At 29.3% G+C, this 23,014-nt stretch overlaps 1 protein-coding gene across 2 annotated transcripts; it reads left to right on the top strand.

Annotated features, from left to right (window-relative positions):
• Positions 1–1,022: 1,022 nt before the first annotated feature.
• Irbp18 (Inverted repeat binding protein 18 kDa) lies at positions 1,023–22,017 on the top strand. 2 transcript variants are annotated; one of them, XM_075375106.1, is made up of 4 exons: positions 1,023–1,176; positions 4,077–4,205; positions 8,874–9,030; positions 19,018–22,017. In XM_075375106.1, exons 2-4 carry the CDS (start codon positions 4,080–4,082, stop codon positions 19,161–19,163), a joined length of 429 nt encoding a protein of 142 aa, XP_075231221.1. In that variant the 5' UTR covers positions 1,023–1,176; positions 4,077–4,079; the 3' UTR covers positions 19,164–22,017. The 2 variants fall into 2 exon arrangements, with proteins under 2 accessions (XP_075231221.1, XP_075231213.1); XM_075375098.1 differs by lacking the exon at positions 1,023–1,176 and adding an exon at positions 1,227–1,417.
• Positions 22,018–23,014: the final 997 nt, after the last annotated feature.

Raw genomic sequence — 23,014 nt, 5'->3', positions numbered from 1 at the left:
AAGTAATATTTCAGGAGTCAGAAGAGTAACTTCAAGCAGCAGTATTTATACTTTCTAAGATATTATGGTAATATGGTTTAAAGATATCAGTTCAAATAACAAGAGGTGGCATATATATCTTTCAAGAATGACATGATAGGCTGCCAGTGTTGGCATTTAGGTATTGACCAGTGGGAAGAAGGAGCAGAAGCAGACTGAGATTAAGAGGTTGTCAGAACTGGCTAAGGCCTAATCCTTGGGAAGAAGAAGAAGGAAACCAGAAATTAATCTTTTATGTTCTAAAAGTTTAGGTTTTATTATTGTTATGTAAGTAAAAAATATGTGTCCTCAATATAATGGTAAACTGTAATAAAATTTAATTTTTCTGGGTGACTGGTAACAAAATTTCTTGCAATTTTTGCACTTACGTGGTGAAAGAAAAATGTAATCAGCAAAATGTTTCTCTTACAATGTCCATAAACAGAATAATTATTGTAAAGAATAAATATGAAATATAAAAAGAACAACGTTAAAAACATAATCTACATCAATAATAAAAGAAACATTAATTATTAATATTAAACGAGTATTAGTGTACCTTTAGAGTAGAAATGCTAAGAAATAAAATGCAATAACAGTATGGAATAATATTAACAATATTAGGATAACGATATACTTGCTTCGGTGGAATTAAAAAATTAGTTTTAGTCTTTTTAAATGTATTACCCGCTAAATGAAGAAATCATTACCTCCTTACAAGTTGATTATTTCAATATTTAGATTATATTTCCAGAAAAAAATTCAACTATAAAAAAATAAAGAAAAACCATAACAATATAAAGTTAATTATCTAGCCATTTAATTCCAATAAATATATTACTTAAATAAATGATAATTACATTTATTTATTAAGACTTAACACCGCCCAGAAACAAGAATATTCCTATAGAAATCGAAGTTACAAGTTCGAAACACCTTCGTAATGGAAAGTGGCGATACTGGCGCTAAACGGTGGCTGTGGAAACCGAATGAATAATGTCATCGACCCCCAAGGCCAAAAGATTTCATCATAGTAAACAGTGCGAGTTAAATGTCTCTTCTCGTTAATAATTGCTATTTTTTTTTATCACATATTGATTTCACAAGTGGACTTGCGTAAAAGCCTTCTTATTGTAAGTCCTTGGATAAATATAAAAGGTAAGATTTTATGAAATCAAGGGTGTGTGATGCAATATTTTCCGTGCTTTTCAGTGTCAAGTTAAAACTCGAGTAATACGGTAGCAATTTACCTACGTCTGGATAGTTTTAATCGTTGAAATTACGCTGATTGTGTTGTGACGTTGCTTGTAGTTTATTAATTGTTATCTGTAATTTTGTAAAATTACTTTAATTTTCTTAGAAATTAATGTCTGTGGATTACAACTTTCTTTTTAAAACCGTAAGTACACCTTTACTTTTTTAGTCCACATATTCGCTGATTAAACAGGTTAGTTTTTCAGGAATACAAGAAAAATTTATTTATCTTTATTATACATAAAAGTGCCGGAATTAAATTAGTTGTCTTATTCGGGAATTTTTAATTGTTATAACGTGGAAGTTTGGTCGAATCTCCGAATTACGCAACTAGTACTATATAGCCTTCGGGATAACGCTTTTCGCAATTGTATTTCGCCATCGTCATTTTATTGTTAAAAGAATTTTTCTCAATGTTTGTTTTTGTTATTAAGTTCTTGCATTAATACACCCCTAAAGTATTTTATTACTTGTTCACTAATGTTTGTTGATTTTCTAGTATAAGGTTATTGTAGGTACACTTGTTAGATTTCCAGTCTTTCTGGATAAACCATGAAATCTTTAATTGCCGTTTATGAGAACTTTACATAATTATAGATTATTACCTAAATGTAACTAAGTATTCATTAACCTGGTGGCTGATTCAACTTATTCAGTATTACCATCAGCCGCTGTACAAAGCCTATGTATCAATTTAGAGCTGTCCTTGGCTAAATGTTATTGAGAGCAGGAAGTTCCTTTCTTATAAATAACACATTATTAATTAACAAGTGTATTGTTACAACTTGTGTAACCAAAGATAGTTGCAAAATATATGAAAAAAATTATTTTAGATAATTCTGAAACATTAAAGGTAATGTGGTTCAAAACTGTAATTCTAAAACTCCATCAATGACTTAAATATGTTTTTTTTAAACATGCAGTTTTATCCTGTCACATAATCAAATTCTATATTGCATTTTTTTCCACTGCTGTTATTTTTTTTTTATTTCGGACAGTATAATTTACAATTGTCTATTTAATATTTTAAACTACTCAAAAGGCAATTGTACATATCGTACTAGTCTATAATAGGAAAAAAATTGTACAGAAAGAAAATTGTAGAATTGGGGCTTGGGACAGGATATATATATATATATTTTAGCATACTAATCAATACAATTTACATTCAATTTTATGCCTAAGCACAATTCAGTGACTGAAAACTGAGAGGATGCTAGAAGGTCACTATCATGAAGAAATATTCTTGGAGAAGTCAATTCTGCTGATTGCATCATCATTTATGTAGTATATATATATATATATATATATATATACACATATACACATACACACTTTACCAACACTGTGAAATTAATTTTCTTTCTGATACTAATTGACTGTTTTCATAAAAAAGAGAAATACATTGCAGCATGCATTCTGACACTTGAAAATTTTCATCCTTCAGCAGGTCTTTGTGATGAAACCGAAATTCAATTTTCACAAAACTAAATATCTCTTATATCAGAGAAAACTTACTTAATTGCACATGTGTAAATTATGAACTGTTGGCAAAAGGTAATTATTTAGTATAATTAGAAGTATTTTAAGGTCATGAATCATTGGATTTTCAAGAATGTCATATCAACCTAAAAATGTTCGTTACCAAAGTTCTTTTCAGTTCAATAATACTTGTGGCATATTGCTGCATTCTAGAAAAATTTATGTTTTGTTAAATAATTAAGAAAATTATACAACTTATTGATTATGGTTTCTATTTATGTTTTAACGCTCTGTACAGTAACTTAAATACTTAAAAGTATTTTAAAGTATGGGCTAATTGCATCAATTGGGCTAATTGTAGCAACAATTATGGTAGTTTTGTTTTTCTCCATCCAATGTTATGACTCCTTTTAAACTTTATAATCGTGGAATCTTTAAAAAAGATCTTATATAATGTCTATTTCTGAAGAAAATCTTTTTTTATTGTACTTTGATATACAAAATGCATTCTCTTAAAATTACATTTTTTTATTAGCACAAGAATATTGTGGGAATTCAGCATCAAAAAAACAAATTCTTTGTTAATGTTAAATTTTTAATTATACTAATAATAGAAATTTCTCAGCATATTCTTGTAACCAAAGACTTTTGAAGCCATATTTTAAAATGCAACATTTAAAAGAATAATGTAGACAGTTGTGAAAGGAATTATTTTCAAACAAAAATATTTGAAAAAATATCAGATTTATGGACATATATATTTTAACTGATCTTTGAATGTAAAATTACTTCTTCAACCATAAATAACTTACTGTAGCAATAACTAAAATATGAATTTTAACAAGCACTGTTTCAGGGAAAAAGTAATAAAATCTGTCCCAACTTAGCAAAGTACTTGCAATTTCATGAAGTAACTAAAAGACAACACACACACACTAATCATCTCTGTGTTTGCATGTGTGGACACTGAAAATAATTGATGATGAATCTAGAGATTCATCATCATCAATTAATTTTATATTATGAATAGTATTTTTTTGTTGGTGGTTATATAGTCTGTAATACATTGGATAACATTTTTAATAAAAAAAAAAAAAAAAAAAAAAAAAAAAAAAAAAACAGCATATAAAACAATATCTTATGACTTTTTTTTTCTAAAATTTGTTAAATTAGTTTTGACAACTTTTTTCCTTTTTAGCCTAGTTTTCAGTAAATGGAGTTCTAAAATAACATTATTTTTATGATACAATTTATCAGTATTAAATTTCAAAATTGATTTTGATTAAATTGCAATATTGATTTATAAATTTTTCTGTTTGCAGAAAATGGCTCCTAGAAATAAGGAGAACAGTGGTAGAGCTTCAAAAAGAAAATCCAGGGATGGTGGAGGAGATCAAGCTGACAGTGGTGCTGAAGATGATTACAGGAAACGAAGGGATAGGAATAATGCTGTGTGTTTTCTTTTCCATATTGCTTAGTATTTTTTTTCTAATTTTAATTAAATATCTCTGTCTTAGTAGTAAGAACATTGTGAATTCACTTTGTTTATATTATTTATAACTAAAATATTTACTTATTTTTTATTTTAGCTTATTTTCATAAAAATATGGCAAACACAAGTAATAATACCATATCTTTTAGATGTAAACAAATTATTCAGTCATAGGTCCAATAAATTAATATACATCAGTGTTTCCCAATCCTTCTAATGTCGTGGATCCCCTGTAGTGACTTAATTCTCCTCAGCACCCCAAGAAATCAAAGATTATTCCATATAAAAAAGAAGTGAAAAATTACAATTTTACAACATTAAATATGTCACATCTGCATGCCTAGTATTTCTATATCAAACTGAATAATTTCAAACATAGATCTGGGATTCATGTTAAGTCTATTCTTGTATTTGTTTTTCATATTTACTAGAGAGAAAATGTCACACACAGATATGTAGTGGCAAATGGCAATAGTTGCCTTACAGCCCTTTTGGAAATTTTCAACTCCAGTAACGGGTAACAAGGAATCAATATTTTGAATGTCAAATCACAAGACTGCTCGAAAAGTTGTTGTTCTTTGACAGTTGGATCAAGTCTTGAAAGGGAGTTTTCATCCAATCATTCTTTCAGAACAAATCATAAAATACAGAAATAGTTGAGGCAGCAATGTCCACCTTATACATTAAATCATATTTTGGCCAACATCACTAGAAAGGGATTGTTCACTAAAATCACTGTGTGAAAGGAATCATATTTTCCTTTCTCTAGATGTTTGCACCACAAATTTAACTTCTTGATTGTTACCTCGTGTTTTTTTTTTGACATCAAACACCTTTTTTGACAGATGTACCTTGAAGGCTCAAGCTAAAAGTATTAAAGATGTTAAAAATGTCCGCCAAATAAGTAAAAGCTCAGAGCCATGTAGAATCTTTTAAATTATGTCAGATTTTACTCAGATTTAGAATATGAGGAACAACCTTATTTCGTCATGAAGGTCAAACAACTGCATCAGAACCTTAACGCCAAAACAGCCAGTAAATTAATAAGTCTTCGTGATCACTTTCCACTTCACTACAAAGAGCAAAGAATAGCCGTTAACAGGATGGACCTTAACAAAATTGACAATTTTTATTCACTCATGTAAAAGAGTTTTTCATTTTGCAGCGCTTATGGCACATGTAGGCATATCTAAGGCTTTGCGGTGTATATAACAATGTGTCTGTTTCACAAGAGGTGTTTCAGGATACATGTGACTAGACATTTATGTATTCCCAACATTGCTGTAGCACAATCTGTGCTTTTACCCACACATTTTCTCCCTATGGAACTTAATAGTTATGAAGTCATTCACAACATTGAAAAGGGCTTCAGTAGTTGTATGAAGAGGTAACAATTCGTAGAACAAAGAGTCTTCACAAACTTTATTTTCTTGTTCATATCGCAGATAAACCACCAGGTTAGCATTATTTGAAATATGATAACTTTCATCCAAAATATTCTCTATTACCATTCTAGGAAAATATTTTGTGTTGTTTGAGCCATCTTATCAGTTCTTTTCATAGTATTGTCAGGTAACAATAATTATAGAGATCTTGGCTTTTTTTTTCAAAAAATAAGTATTTTGCTCTCATTTTTGTTGCAGGCAATAATTAAATCTTCCTCACTTGTATGAAGTTATTCATTTCTAGCGACCAGACGAGTGATTTCATAAGAATTAAGAAATGAGTTTCCATTTTTTGTTCTCTACATACAATATCCTTAACTAAATACCATGAACCATGAAATTGTAGTTCTTTGTCCACTTAATGAGACTTGTTCTGACACCCCCCCCCCCACACCAGTGGATGATAGAGGAATTTTGCACAAGAATTCTAAATGGGATTGAGAGGATTCATCAGACACCTTTGTTCTTTTTCTGTTTTGCCTCCAGAACCACTATAAGGTATTACTTGAGAGGATGAATGTAAATGAAGTGTATCTTGTACAGTCTCAGGTCAACCACTCTTGAGATATGTGGTTAATTGAAACCCAACCACCAAAGAACATGCTTTTCATTTTTATTTCTTCGTTAAGACAAATGCGAGTAGAATACACATCCTAACCCACCAAATTGGTTTAGTGGTGAGAGCGTCTTCATAAATCAGTTGATTTCAAGAATTCCAACGTTCAAATCCTAGTAATGGAGTAACTTTTATACAGATTTGAATACTGGATACCAGTATTCTTTGGTGGTTGGTTTTCAATTAACCACACTTCCCAGGAGTGGTCAACCTGAGATTTTGCAAAGCCACTCTTCATTCACTTCCGTGCATATCACCTCTGAAGTAGTACCTGATGGTGATTCCTGAACGCAAAAGAAGGGGAAAAAAAAGGAATGCACATCCACAATCGGCTCCACATTACCATGTTATAATAATCAAAATATAAATAAAACTATTTTAAAGAGGTTTTTTGAATGTTAAAACTGTTACTCATAGTTAATACAAGTATTTAAAACTGGTTTTACTGTAAAAATACCAAATAATTGTACTAACCTCGTCCTTTTTACTTCATTCACTTATTACTTGTCCCTGAAGAATTTGTTTTTACTCTGCTGGAACTAACTATACTGAAAGACATTTGTGGTTGGTTAAAACACAATAAAATAAACAATAAGAATATTTAGATTTTTTCCCAACTAAACCTGATTTTTAGCACAAACACAACTTTTGAAACAAAAGGGTCATTGAATACAATATCATTTGATTTGAATTAAATTGGTTGCAGCACAATTTTAAAAGAAATTCTTTTTTTACCTTAAATCTCTTTCACATCTGTAGAGTTCAGAAATTTGTTAATTTTATATTTATTGTCAGCCATAGCAAAGAGAATAATGACAGTAAAATTTAGTACCTGTGTTAAAAACCCAACATTAATTAATTCCTTACCTTTTACAAAAAAAAAGTAACGTGACAATAGGATTTTTAAAAGTCTAATTTTTAGTGGCTAATATCAAATATTTGACTGAATTAAATATTCTGGAGTTTTCATGAAATAGCTTACTATGAAGTGTAACGTGTAAAAATTTCACATTGTATTTTGTAGCAAGTATAAAGTGAGCAATATCAAGAAAATTATCTAAATATTTATACAGTATGTTTGAGTATTGCATAAATTAACATTCAAGATGTAATTTATAATTCCTTTAAATTATGTATTTTTTGCTATTAGTAACTATTAAGTAATGTAATGAAAACAAATTAACATATTATATTTTATGATGGCATAATGCATGACAAAAGAAAATGCCAGAATTATTCACATTACTGTCAAAAATATCACAGTTACGTATACAACCATTTTGCAAAATAAAGACAAAGTTTGTATATATTGTTTTGAATATTGGCTAAAAGTAGTAAGGAATAATTTTCGATTGAAATATGATGAATGATCAGGATGATCAGAATTTTGTCAGCAATATTTAACCTACTTCCAAATGAGATGGCTAAAATTTTGTACATATGCTTGATATAAAAAAATTGTTTTCATAGAAAATTTGTTGATTGCAAATAACAGAAATTCAAACAACCACATATGTGTATGAAAGACCTTCGCTACACAAGAAAAATAGCATTTATGTGAAGGTGGGTTATTTATTAGTTGTCCAATGAATCACTGCTTGAAATTTATGCACAAATTTGTTTTAAGTCTGTTATTCATTTTGCTACATCATATTTTAGAAGAAATCCATCTACGATTGTATACAGTTCTGTGGAGTTATGTAATATTTATACAATATGCTTAAAAGTGATAAATTAACACATTTCACTGATATTGTGTATGAGAAGTTTCATAATAATAAATACACTGTCTAATTCTGACAGTAATTTTTTTTTAGTTGAGACTATTTTGATTAATACATTATGTTTCATAATTGTTTCATTGATAATTTGCTGTTAATATAATGAAGGGCACCCCATGCTTTTATTACTTATAATATAAAATGTAAAGGAATTTTGTTAACAAATTCCTTCAGTGTGTATTATAATTAAGTGTAGCTGAGAGATGTAACAATTAAATGTTCTCATTAAAGTGCATCCACTATCACGAATAGAAAATAGATTTATAGATTATCATTATTAGTATAAAATGTTTAATTTAATCAAAATTTGTTATAACGATTTATTCTTTATGTAATATGTGAGAATAAAATTATTTTTCTTATTTTAGAGCATCTTTAATATCTTTGTATTGGAAAATATTTCCAAACAATTTATACTTTAATTCAATGATTTCCAAATAGTGAAATTTTGGTAATTCTTTTTGTAATTTTTTTTCATTTTTTTAGTTAAATAAAAGCGTATTTAATAATAAAATTATTTTAAGAAATTAAATATGCAACCAATTTTAGATAAAATTGAAATGAGTGTCTAATTCCATGAATTCGCATGTTAAACAATATATACAGGTTATAATGTATTAAGTTACCTCATAGAATTAATTGTAACTCATTCTTTTTTTAACATCCAATCTTCTAGTTAATCAGGCAGGTTTTACTCGCACTGTATGAAGTTGTGTTTTATTTAATACTAATATTTAATAACCACTCTGAAATTTGAAGTCATGAAGTAATGTATCTTATTACAGGCTGTGAAGAGAAGCAGGGTTAAATCAAGGCTAAGGACACAAGAAACTCTTGACAGAGTGCATAAATTAAAGACTGAAAATGATCAGCTAGAAGAAAAAATTAAACTTTTAAGTAAAGAACTTGGATTTTTAAAAGACCTCTTCTTGGCTCATGCAGGTATGATTAATAACATTTAAAATAAAATAGATAATATATGAACTGAACTTTTACGTATTCTAGTGAACAGTTAAGACTATAATGAATTATATTATTTAAATAATTCCAACTTAACTGTCAAATTAAGCATATCATCTTTTCAAATTTTTTTATTGGTTCATAAATTTAAATTTATTTTTACGGTTCACCGCTTAAATGAATTGATGTTAATGTAACAACATTAACAATAAAAGATAAATTAGAATACTTTAAAAGAACAATAATTAAAAAAATTGAGAATATTATCAATAAAAAAAACACTTGCTGCTTATTTTCCTTGCTGGATATTGAAGGAGACTGGATTTGATTGTATTTTTTAGCTCATTAAAAAAGTAAAATAAGTTAAATTACTGTTGTAAATAATAAGGCTGAGACACTTAATAAATTTAATTTTTCAGACCAACCAAAATTTAATTTTTATAAACTTTTTTTTAAGTTTTACTCTTGTAAATATTTGGGTTTGAACCATTTGTGTACCACTTTTTTTACCATTTCATTGTCGTCTAATTTCTTGTCATATAAAACGTCTTTGAGCGGGCCATGTTTCATCACAGGTTATTATACAACCTAGAAAGTTTGTATTTATTTTTATTGTTTGCTTAAATGAATTGATGTTAATGTAAAACAATATTAACAGTAATTGAAAAAATTAAAACATTAAATAGAATACTTTAAAAAAACAGTAATTAAAAAAAAATTACATAGAAGTAGAGAATATTATCAATAAAAAAAAATATCACTTTCTACTTATTTTCTCTTAAAAATTTTTTACACGTCTTTTCAGTGCACAATGCTTCATCAGATGTATAAGTAAAAAAATCTGTTAAAGTAATATTTTTCTCTTTTTTGAAGTTTGGTACATGTGATGAAGCAGTGCACACTGTGAAAGTGCCAGTGTAAAGATTTTAAAAATAATAATAATAAACAATAAGTAATATTTTTTATTTTATTTATTATTTATAATAATTATTATACAGCTAAGATGCTAAATTGCAATCCATAAAAATAAAGATATAAAAATTGTGGAAATTTATAAACCAGCAATTAAATTGAGAGGGTGATTGTGTTAAATTAAGTTTAGTTTTACATAATACTACTTTATTATTAAAACTATTGAATAATATAATGTCAAAGAATACACACACATGACTGTTACAAAACAGTACTTCAATTTTTAAAATTGTAATACAAAATATGAGAAAAAAGTAGAAGGTTATATTTAACAATGCTAAGATTTAATAACTAATTTTTTCTGAAGATTAGAGAAGACTGACCCATTGGGTTAGCCTAGTGGTTAAACTCATTGCAAAATCACCTGATTTTCGAAATTGAGAGTCTGAGGTTTTAGTCTTTGTAAAAGCAGTTGCTTTTTATATAGATTTAATGCTAGGTTGTGGATACTGGTGTTCTTTGATGGTTGGGTTTCAATTTACCACACGTCTCAGGAGTGGTTATCCTGAGTTCAGGTCTACACATTTACTGGTACATTTACACACCAAAGTACTGTTGACATAATGTCACTGTGCTGTTACTCTGTAACCTGGGTATATAAATTAACAATTTTTGATGTGTAAACTTCCTCTTTGGTGATTCATAAATGCTATTTTTTCTATAATTTTCTGTTTAGTTAATTTTATTTTCTTAGTCGTGAACAAGATAAAATCTATGTAGAATATTTTACACAAAACCAGAAAAGTCTCTGAAACTACCATCTTATAAAATTAAATGGTTATTAAGTTATGATACAATGACAGCAGGCAAAACATCGTTCAGTTAAGTAGTTCTTATTTTATCAGTCACCAAATTTTCATGAACGTGGCTGCAGTAATTTTTCAGTAAGGGACTATTTATAGTTTTAGCAATGCCTGATGTATTTCCTACATATTTTTGTTAATATATTGGTTAATTTAATTAGGAGGGACAACATTCAATAATTAATGAGATAAATTGTAGTAGAGAAAAAACAATTTATTCAGTGACAATAAAACTTACACTATTTTTCAACATAGACCCCAGTAACATTTACACACTTGTCCTCCCATCATTCTGTGAGCTTTCTGATTCCCACAGCGTAGAAGTCTTTATTTTGCTGTTTGAACCATTCGTGTACCGCTTTTTTGATCACTTCATCGTCGTCGAACTTCTTGTCTTGTAAAAAGTCTTTGAGCAGGCCACGTTTCATCACAGATTATTATACAATCTAGAAAGTTTGTATACAATCCTTCTGCTTCAAACCGTTCTTTGAGCTTAGAACAAATGCGAATCCAAGTGTTTTATGGGTTTGAGTCAACTGTCTCGAACATGTTTTGCGAATTCAGCATGTCATGAATGATTGAATATATGGTTCCAACACTAATATTATACAAACTAGCAATTTGAAAAATTGTGACTCTCCTGTCTTCACGAATAAGATCATTTATGTGATTTTGCAGCATGGTAGTCAAAATTTCAACTGATCTTCCAGACTGATGGAGATCATTCGCACTTATTCTGCCCGATTATACTGTTCCACCCACTTCTACATGTTACTGCTGTTTAACACTTTTCACCGTATTGTTTCAACATTCTTGAGTGAATTTCTGCCAATTTTACACTTTCTGATACTGAAAATTTTATCACTGAACGTTGCTTTTCCAGCATACATGTTTCAAGCAGAACTGACGTTCTGAAATCAACAAAAGAGGTTATGGTTGAACAGCTGATTAAATGCATAAAGTTTCATTGTCATTGAATGAACAGTTTTTTCTACATCAGTTTGTCTCGTTAATTATTGAATGTCCTTTGTTATAATGCTGGAGATTTATTTTATTGTTAGTATATAATAAAGTAAAACATTATTATGTAAAATTTAAATTACCCTCTGTAACAAGTTAATCAGTATAGTCTGACAAATGAAAGAATACATCTGAACTTATTCCTCAGAACTGTTTTTAAAAAATGACAGCAATAACTTTTCAGAACAATCTTAAAAGATTTTTCTGAGAAATTATTTTAAAAGACCATTACACACCAAATTAAAGTCTTTTCTTTCTACATTCATTTATAAAGAGCTTATTCAAACAACAATAAATGTGAAATTTACTTTTTCAAGGAATAACAACAAACACAATTTTTGCAGCCTTTTTTTTGTGTTTTTTTTATCAGTGAAACTTGAAAAACTGTTTGTGTTACTTCTAAAAAAAAATCTTTCAGGGTAAACATAAAAAATTGTGACAGTAAATTATTTATCTTTAACTTTTTCATGACTATTAAAGAAAAAATTCTTAATTCTCTGGAAAAAGAACTTACAAAGAACTTACTTACAAATTGTAATTTATTGTACAATCTAGAGTTACACATTTTTCATTCGACATTTCTGAAATTTTTGATATTCCAACTGTCCCTATAGATGTGTCATTACAGTAGCACTCATTATTTTACTGCCGATTATATAAATATTATAACTGGTAAATAATAAATTTATGGAAAATTATAGATACTTTTTTTTTTCTTTTTTTTGATCGCATAGGATCACTTTAGTCAGTCCATTATCCCAAGTCTCTTTGAAGGGACTGTTTCTTGTGATCCTTCCAGTACTTTTTCTTGCGTTCTGATCTCCATGTTCTTGTGAGTTTCTTCATGTGTATGAAATGAGTGTTTTTGCCCTTGATTTTTTTTTTTTTTTTTTTTTAATTTTATCAGGTTTGTGATGTCTTTTGGTATAAGGCCAATTTCCTTCAGATCCTCTTACTTTTCTGATCAATCTGCATCCTGTCACGGTTTTTTTCAAGTCAAGATTGTACTGTACCAGCTCTTTCATGTCTCGAATATTGCATTCTCATGATGAGTCCAAAAAACCCTAGTTTCCTCTTACACATAGTATCAGCAGCTGTTTGTTATTATTTCCCCAAGATATTTAAATTGGGTTGCTATTTTGACTTTATTACTGTTTTTGTTTACTTCTTCTAACTGTGTTGGTTTTTGGGACATAACTTTTGCCTTTGAATAATATTTTGAGGCTAATTTTATTTGCAGTGTTTTGAGGTTCTAATACTTATGTTTTATCTTTGTCGATGTCATTTGATAGCAGTGCCTAGTCATCAGCAAAACCAAGGAAATTTGTGTTAATTTTTTGGCTTATTTTTATTTTTGGTGGGCGTTTTTTGAACCATTCCCTCATTACTACTTACAGAGTGCAGTAGCATAGTGGTAAGAATCCATTGCCTTAGCGCAGTCCTGTTTTGATCTCAAATGGTTCCAAGAATTCACCTCTGAATTTCTTTTTTCATGTAGTGTTTGCGAGAATAAGTTTTATTATTATGTTAATTTGGATATAGTCCGAGGTGTCTTAGAATTTTTAGTACGCATTCTCTGTGGATGCAATCATACACTTTCTTGTAGTCTACAAACATTATCACCATATCTCTGCTTTTTTTTCTGTTGTAATCCAATATTTGGTTGAAGCATGATCTGGTCTGGGCAGCTCCTCCAGAGTCTGAAACCCTCCTGGTAGTCTGGGTTTTTCTCTAGTTGTAAACTGATCAGTTGAGAATGATTCTTGAAAGAATTTTGTATGTTGTATCTAGGAGTGAGATTCCCATGTAGTTGTTAGGGTCTGTTTTATCTGCTTTTTTTGTGTAGTGGGTGGTTGAGGGCTGTTGCCCAGTGATCCGGTAGTTTTTTGATCCAGATGTTGACAAGCTGTTGATGAAGGGCAATTTTTGCTGATCTTCCTGCATGTTACCAGGTCTCTGCAAAAGTCTGATCTTCTCCTGCTGCTTTATAATTTTTCATCTCACCCAGTGCTTGGTACTTCTTTTATTGTAGGAGGATTGATGTTTTCTGATAGCGTTAGTGGGGTGCTGGTGTCAGAGTTTAGTAGTTCTGCCAGTTTTTTTTGCAATTTAGGAGTTTGTTGAAATATTTAGCTAGGAGTTCTACATTGTCTTTATTGTTATGGGCCAGAGTATGGTTTTCATTCTTCATTAGTAGGGTTGGGGGTTCATATTTTAGGAATTGTATTTTTGAAGCTTTGTGTTTTGTTGAATTTTTTTATTAATTTCAGTGTGTCTTTATGGTGTTGTCTTTATTTTCCTTAGGGTTTGGGTGGCTTCTTTTCTTTGTTTTACTAGATTTTAGAAGGATGTTTCTGATTTTTGGGATTTGTATAATAGCCATGCTGATATCTATTCACTGTTTCGTTGTATTCGCTGTTCTACCATTGATGTTTTTTGCAGGGTTTTACTGGGGCCAGTTTTTCTGTAGTTTGTTTAAGGTTGTTGACTAGGTCTCTGAGTTTATCCGTGATTGTTATTTTTTTGGTAATTTTCATTCTTAATTAGTTGGGTATTGTCTATTTTTCATTTAGTTGTAGTGGCTTGGATTTTTGCTTCCTTTGGGAAGTAAATTTAATTTTGATTACATAGTGATCTGAGCCTGTATTTACTCAAAAGGGGACTTTTACATTACAGATCTGATAGTGGTGTTGTTTGTCCAAAATACACTTTATTACATAAAAAAATTATAAAATAATTGGTTTACTGATATCTGCAGTATAATGAAAAAAGACCAATGGAATTAAAAAATTATATAAATGAAGCTTGCATTACATAACATTGTGAATTTTATTTTACCATGAAAATTTAAATATAAATAATAATAATTCTCTTGTTTATGTCTTAAAATTCTTTGAACCATTCATCAGTAGTCACCTCCAGTAACTTTATAATGTTAAATTTAGCCTCATCTGAAATGTTCTTTTACTCCTTCAGTATATCTTTGGCATTTTTCAGCTCATCATTGATTTGATGTCATCAGTGCATGCAACAGTTTATTATGTTGAGGCTTTGCAATATTTTCCCAATATTTTGTGCAATATTGGCCAAATGATGTGATAATGCAACAGAATCTTGGAGGGGCTTTTCTATGTCTTGGTGTGCAATTATCAACTGATGACCAAATGTGATGAGTGAATTGTTGGCAATAATTAGTTGATTATGAAGAGATTTATTTTCTTTCCTGATCAGAGAGTATTAACCAGTTTCCCATAATAATGACAACATCTCTTCATAAATCCATCCTGCAAATTTTATTGCTTGAGGTTTTTTTTTTAAAGCAAGTTACCAGTGTATACAAACTATAATCATGCTGGCTCTGATATACTTGCGTGGCAATTTGATGGAATGTTTTCAAGGGGTACAGATTTTCTGGTGTTCTTTAATTCCAAGTCAGCTGTCCTTCAGATGAAAAATGATTTTGAATAGTAAGACGAGTGTTTTAGTAGCTTAAATATTCAGCAATATCATGTCCTTTAAACCAGAATTCTTTGTTACAATCTAACTAGGTAATAAAAATGTATCATTCTAAAGCAGAGACTCCCAACAGCAAGTGGACATTGTTTGCAAACAAAAGATATAATATGAAGAGTAAAGATAAATTTAGATTGTATAAATACAATTATAATACTTGTTGTGAATATTGTTACATTAAATTGGATGTGACCCTAAGGTCACCCTACCAAGCATTTACTATTTTAATGTTTTAATTGTAGTGTTGTGAATACTGTCAAGGATACAAGTTGTAATTAATGTGCCGTTACCACATTATGCGCAACAAAATTTAGTATTAATGAAAATCTGTTTTTTTTCTTCCTCTTATAAATTTTGTAAAATGACATTTTACAAGGTTATGAAAATACATGCTTCAATTATATACTATGTATACCTATTTAAAATGTAATTACCTATATTGTGCAACAAAAACTTCTTAAAACAAAATTTAATAATAATAATTAGATTCAGAATAATTACAATAAGTAAGTTAGTTTATAAAGTAAGTTTTTTAGTTACTTTACAACTTTTAAAATTTGACTTTATGTCAAATTTACCTGTTACATTAACTGGTTAGTAATTGTTTATTGTGTCATTTTTTCTATTATAAGTTTTTACCAATTAATTCAAAAAGTAAGGATAATTTTATTTATTTTTTACTGTAAAAACTCTCACTTTTTTATTAAATTTATTCTAAACTATAATCAGTTGACTTAAAATAAAAAATGAAAATCAGTAACATTGGAAAAAAGAAAATTAAAATGATTTTTAAAATGATTTAATTATTGTATGTAATAAAAGGGCTTAATATATTTAGTTTTTATATTTACCTTTATATTTGTTTACATCAAAAATTAATTTAAATGTCAGGAAAATATTTTTGCAAGTATGTGTTTAGAGCGTTGCTTTATATGGAAGTGAGACTGGACGATCAGAGTACCTGAAAAGAAAAGATTAGAAGCTTTTGAAATGTGGTGCTATAGGAGAATGTTAAAAATCAGATTGGTGGATAAAGTAACAAATGAAGAGGTGTTGCGGTAAATCGATGAAGAAAGAAACATTTGGAAAAATATAGTTAAAAGAAGAGACAGACTTATAGGCCACATATTAAGGCATCCTGGAATAGTCGCTTTAATATTAGAGGGTCAGGTAGAAGGAAAAAACTGTGCTGGCAGGCAACATTTGGAATATGTAAAACAAATTGTTAGGGATGTAGGATGTTGGGGGTATACCGAAATGAAACGACTAGCACTAGATAGAAAATCTTGGAGAGCTGTATCAAACCAGTCAAATGACTGAAGACAAAAAAAAATATTTACCTTATATCATTGTACATTTTTTAAGAAAAACTGTTATATTAATAATAAACTGGTGCTTAAAAGTACCAACCTTCAGTAAAATTCTGTACAAAATGATGACAATTTTGATCAGAATAGTCACTTTTAAAAAATGTGGGGTCATCACTAAGAGCCAGAATCTAAACACCAGTGTATGGAGTGGAAACACCCAGAACCTCTGATGAAGAAAAAATTCATAACTGAGTCATCGACAGGAAAGGTTCCACTACGGTTTTTTTGAAATGCAATAAGGCCTGTACTAGAAGACTTCATGGAAAAGGGAACTATGATCAATAATGCAAGTTACAGTGAAAATAAGAGACGACTAGTTTACAACAGATTTCAAGGTCTATTGTTGAAGAAAGTGTTGTTGCACAACACCTGCCTGCCTATGACTTGCCAGACTGTTCAAAAATCAAAAAGTTGAAATTTGAGGTACTGGAACACTCCCTACAGCCCAGATCTTGCTCCCTCTCACTTATCTGTTTGAATTGCTCAGGATGCTTTATGCAGTCAACAATTTTCCACAGACTTAGACGTGCAGGAATTGGTGCAAAAATGGCTTCGTGATAACCGCACCTTGGTTAACCTTCTTGGAAGTAATACAGAAGCATGTGGACCTCAGGGCCAAGTGCATTGACAAGGGATATGACTATGTAGATAATGTTATACATGTGGAACCCCTACCTTTGTGTAAATAAATAATAGAACAAAAGATTTTACTCAAATTTTTTACTCATTCTCGCATATATTTATGTTAACTTTAATATATCAGCTGTATTATAATATACCATTTCATTGCAGTACTTCATTAATAGTATGTATTATTTAAGGGATATATGTGAATAATTGTATGGGTGTATATGTACATGATTTATTAAAAAAAATTTTAACTAGTTTGAAATTTATATTAAATATATGTATTACAACATTGTTGTTAGTTGTGTTAGTTTTTAAAACATTTTTTAGTAAATTGGCTTAATAGATGAACTCAGATTTTATACAAACATTTGCATTTTACATTTTCTACAGAAATATTATTCTTCCTTTAAAAATAGCCTTATTCAATTTCAATTGTACTGTATTAATTTGAAAAAATCATTTTTATCCTGCAGTAGTAAATGGATAGTAATCTTTTTTTGAAAGCCCCATCATTAGCAAAATAATGGGCAAAACAGCCTGAAATTGTATGAGGGTCAAGATATGGGCTCATATTTTAATGTTTGTTTACTGCAAATTTTATTTTGTATAGTTCTAGAGGTCAGATATAGCTTATACAAAAACAGCCACAATTATCCTTGAAAATAAAAGCTAATGTATCTGACGTTTGTGGCAACTCAGCGTTTTATCCAAAAAATCCCACTTTCAAACCCCAGTCAGACAAGGCATTTTTCATGCACTGCAGAATTTCCTTTTCATATTTCCATTCATAAGCTTTAAAGCTTACATGGTGAATTAATCATCCAAAAAAAGTATTCCTCAAAAATATAAACATTATGTTTATTGTTGTTTGAATAAGTTCTTTACATGTTAATGTAGAAAGAAACAAACTTTGGTTGGTTTGCTATATGTTGCATTTTTTATGGTGGTTGATTGAGAATTATTGTAGTCACTATACAATAATTGCATGTAAAACAACCTCCTAACTTTGATCTCCACAGATGTTTTTTATTTTAAATTAAGAAATTATTTTTCCCCCTCTGAAGTTTTTTAATATAATTTAATAAATTTTATTTTTTTTTAATAAAAAAAAATTTTTTTATAACAATTTATTATTTATAAAATAAGAATGACTTAGGACTCAGAATTAACTAATAGTTTCAAATTGTTCATTTAATTGTCATGAAATTGTCTGCACAGGATTAATTCAGTTACTTTCAATTGATTTAGTCAGAGTAAGGGTGATTTTCTTACAGGTTACTAGTTTAATGTAAAATATTTGTACTTTTATTAATTCTTTCTGCAGTTAATGTAGCTGCTAAAACCTGTAAAATTGTGTTACTTAATAGCAAATTTATTTCTTTAATATTAATTTTATTTTATTAAATATTTGTTAATGCTTTTTTGGAATGCACAACTTAATGCCTTTTCAGTGTTTTCAATGCCATCTTATGTTCATAACATAAGTATTCATTAGTTGTTAAAATTTTATTTTTTATGATCACACTTTTTCATAGGTCTAAGTACTTCTATTACTAGTTTTTTACAGTACATTTTTATTATCATTAGTTTCATATTGTTGATTATATTATATTAAAATTACTGGTCAATTTGTTTAGTTTTTAATTGTTTTTGGTAACCAGGTTCAGCCCATGGAATTACTCTAGAAGATGTTGATCTTGAAGCCTTATTGAATGACAGTTCAACCACATCGTTAATAAATATTGATAAACCACCTCCCACATCGGCTTCAGCAGTTGATACTAAACCTAATCTACTGGATCTATGAACAAATTATGAACTTATGAACAGTATTTGTGTGTAAATGTTATTTATATAAATGTAATTATATTGTTAAATAATAATTACACTGCTATGCAGTTTAATCTTTGTTTATGCTGAGAGTGATATGAACTCAAAATGTTGATGACTGATGTATGAGTTTTTAATGTGCACTGCCATTAATACACTGTAAAATGACATGGTTATTAAACTTCTCCATTCAAAATACAACCTTTTTACATTCCAAAATAAAGTTAACTGTTTTGAGGATAATAGTCAAATTTCAGGCAGATTAACTCAGATTTTCTTTTAAACTTGTATAGTGTTTGAAGTACTAAACTAAAACTATTTGTCAATTTTTAAATAATCAAGAAATAAATTGTCAGAATCTAAAGTTGTATGTTTGTTTCTATGTCATAAATTTTTTTGTGAAAAAACTTGTGTGATTTGTTTTCTGTAATGTAATTAATCCTTTCCTGGATATGTAAAGGAATTCATAATGCAACAGTCCAGTCATGTGTATATTGCACTGTAGCATATTTCTGTTCAGAATAAAGTTAATATGATACTTTCTATATCATAACACTTTTTCAGGTGAAGATATTTTTGAGTGTGACAATACATTTGAATTTTACATTTAACATCTGCTTTGTAAAATTTTTATAAGGTACTCCTGGGTTTAACATTTTGATGGCCAATGACTAAAATTACAATTAAAAATGAATAAAATTACAATTCTTGTACAGAAACATTTTATTTTTCTTATATCACATTTGTGTAGAGAAGTGAAAAATCACAACAGATTTTGTTGAATTCAGCAGATAGCAAAACTAGTTGATTGAAATTAAAAATATTGATTTTGTAAGAGAATTGTTAATGATAATTTATTTATAAGAAAACATACCTGTTTAGCGTGCTCATGTGTTTTGTACTTATATTCTAAAAGTCTGCATGTTCCTACATTTATTTCTAATGTTCTGTTGTTACTGTTGTATCCTAAAACTGACTTAACTAAATGTAATTGTTTATTAGTTATATAAACCACAAAAAAAGGTTTATGTTATGGTACTTTTTGAAGCTTTCACCTGGATGAAGACCCAGTAGTTTTTTATCACGTTTCACAAAAAAATTATTTTCTCTTCTTTCTCCTTCACTGTTCTGTTTATGCATTCAGCACATTCTTTTGAAGATTTTTTTGATCAGTTTTTTTTTTGATGAAATGAGGTATCCAATCATGTATTTTTCATCAAAAGATGGTCTGCCTTGCTTTTTACCAGTTTTTTCTGTCTCCACTAACTGCTTTTTTATAGCTTTTCTAAATTGTATGTGGGTGCATTTTGTTATAACCTTTTCCTTAAAATATAATTTATATAACATGGAACTATTTACAACTGATACCTCAAGAAGCCAAAAAAAAATTTACACCATCACTTTACAGTTTTTCACATAAATGCGTATGTTTCAATACTGATCAGAATAGTCCACACCTCCCCATCTATTTTGTATTTTAGGTTTATTATATGTTATTGTTTTCCTCCTTTTTACTATTTGCTTTACCAGTTGCACTTTTGGGCTGAAATATGCTGACAGTATAAACACAAAGCCATTTCTAAATTTTTTGTGATGTCAGGATTTGATGCACTTAATTTAGGTGTTTTGTTTGAGCGGGTAGACTTGCCTATTGGTTTGCACAGTAATCAGTGGTATGAATGTTCAGTTTTTTTAATTCTAAAGCTAAATTGTAACTAATATAGAAACAATCAGTGAAGACATGAAAGCCAGTGCTGTCTGAATTTTGTAGTAATGTCTGAGTTAGCTGTATAAGTATTCTGGCAGTGACCTAATGCACATTTGCCATAGTAAGAGATGTAACAGCATACATATCCAATAACTGAATCAGAAAGACAAAAAAATACAAAGCCCCCATTTTTTTTGTAGGCTTCATCTGATTGTAACACTTCACTGCATTCTTTCCTTGTACCATACAGGACTTTCATCAATAACCATTTCCTGGAATTGTATGAATAGTTGTCTACATTTACTATCAATGTATTCACTTACTTATCAATGTATTAATAATGTTACTACCCCGAGTCTGCTACACTGGGGGATTGGCTCAAGAGAAGTCAAATGTAGACATTAGAATAACTGCAAAAATCTTTCTGCAGTGAATACATCTTCAAAAATGGATATCGGTCTAACCAGTTTTCAGAAAAATAATCAGTAAGTTCAGGTTTTGGATTGATCCTCATGTTTAAAATAATTCCTAATAAAGCTTTCATTTCATCTGTTATATCCTTCTATGAATGCCTCGCTGAATATTGTTTCAAGGGAATACATTTCAATTTTTGTTTTTGCGTATTTGCAAAAAAAGTTTACAGCAATCATTGTAACATTTGTGATTTTTAATAATTCATCAGTAAAAAATAATTGGAATATCCTGATTCATTTACTGGTCTACTGTTTAGTCCTACATGAAACCCCACCTACTAGTAAACTGGAATTTTTGTAGATTAGGATCATTTACCATATAATTTGACCATGTACATTCAAAAAGGTTAGAACTATTATCAACACTTGCTTTATTTACATCCGAGTCATAATTATCATCATATGAAATACAAAAATTATCCTCAGGCACATTAACTTCTTCATCACTAAATAAATCATCACTTTCATCACTATCAAACATGTAATTACTAATCTCATTATCCGAAACACGTGAACTGGAAGCCATCTTTTATGAATATACAGATGATGAATGTTGAGATGTTGGTTGGAAAAGTTTGCTTCTGGAACATACTATTAAGCCAACAAACATGTAAAGAGCAAGCATACAGATATTTATTGGTGTGAAGTGATACTATTAGGAAAAACAGTTGATGAGGTAACTTAGAAGAGCTATACAGAGCATTGTAACAGCTGTTGGCATACAGAAAAACAACAGCTTCAGTTGATAGCCAACATTGGACTAGTAAAGTTTAAAAGTAACAACTGTCAAAAAGTGTGTTATTACAAAGTGTAGGTGATCCATTTTTAGTGCTTTAAACTTAACAGCAGTGATTACTATAAAATATTCAATTTGGCTTATTTTTTCCCATTAATCCTGAGATTTTCATTAAAGGTGATAAAATATTTTTTTAGAAAAATAATAGTTTAAATGAAATTTAAAATATGTTGGAAATTAGTTACAAACTCAAAGATATTGTTATGAGAAAAGGGTTAATTGAATTTTATTTGGATAAGTTTTTGGAATGGTATAAAATTAGGGATGGTAGGATTTGTGATGCTTTTATATCTAGATTAATATATTATTTGAAACCTATTTATTTTGAATAGAATTATGTTAATCTAAATAAAAGCATGACAAATCCTACACCATTTATCTAATTTTATGTCATTCTAAAAATTGTCCAAATGAAAGAGATACATTAATTTTAATCTATACTATCTGTATTCTTTTTCTTGGCTATTATTCATACAAAGTTCCTTAAGTAGAAGAGACACCAGTTGCCTTCTGTGAGAGTAATGATGTTCATTGTATAGCTAAGATGAGTTTTCTTTTTAGTTCATTAAACAGTAGTAAACTGATGGGAATGTCAGTCACGGAATTGGCATCCTGGCCCAGATGGACTGGAATTTGTCAACAACCAAGGTTTTGAAAATTACCTCTAAAACACATAAGGGCTACAAACAGAGGGGGCGGAGGAGGGTGTCTTCCGCTACAGGGGTCAGACCCTTTTGTGAACAGAGTGAAAGTTTAACTTGCTGAAAACTACCTGTATTACAGTGTGTTTGGTACAATAATTTGCAGCAACATATGTTTAACTTAGTGAAGAAGGAAACTGACTGAGAAAC

The sequence above is a fragment of the Lycorma delicatula genome, chromosome 1 (genome assembly GCF_047948215.1).
Source record: "Lycorma delicatula isolate Av1 chromosome 1, ASM4794821v1, whole genome shotgun sequence".
Classification (NCBI taxonomy): Eukaryota; Metazoa; Arthropoda; class Insecta; order Hemiptera; family Fulgoridae; genus Lycorma; species Lycorma delicatula.
The sequence above is the reverse complement of the archived record's forward strand: the minus strand, read 5'-3'. Positions and strand labels throughout refer to the sequence as shown.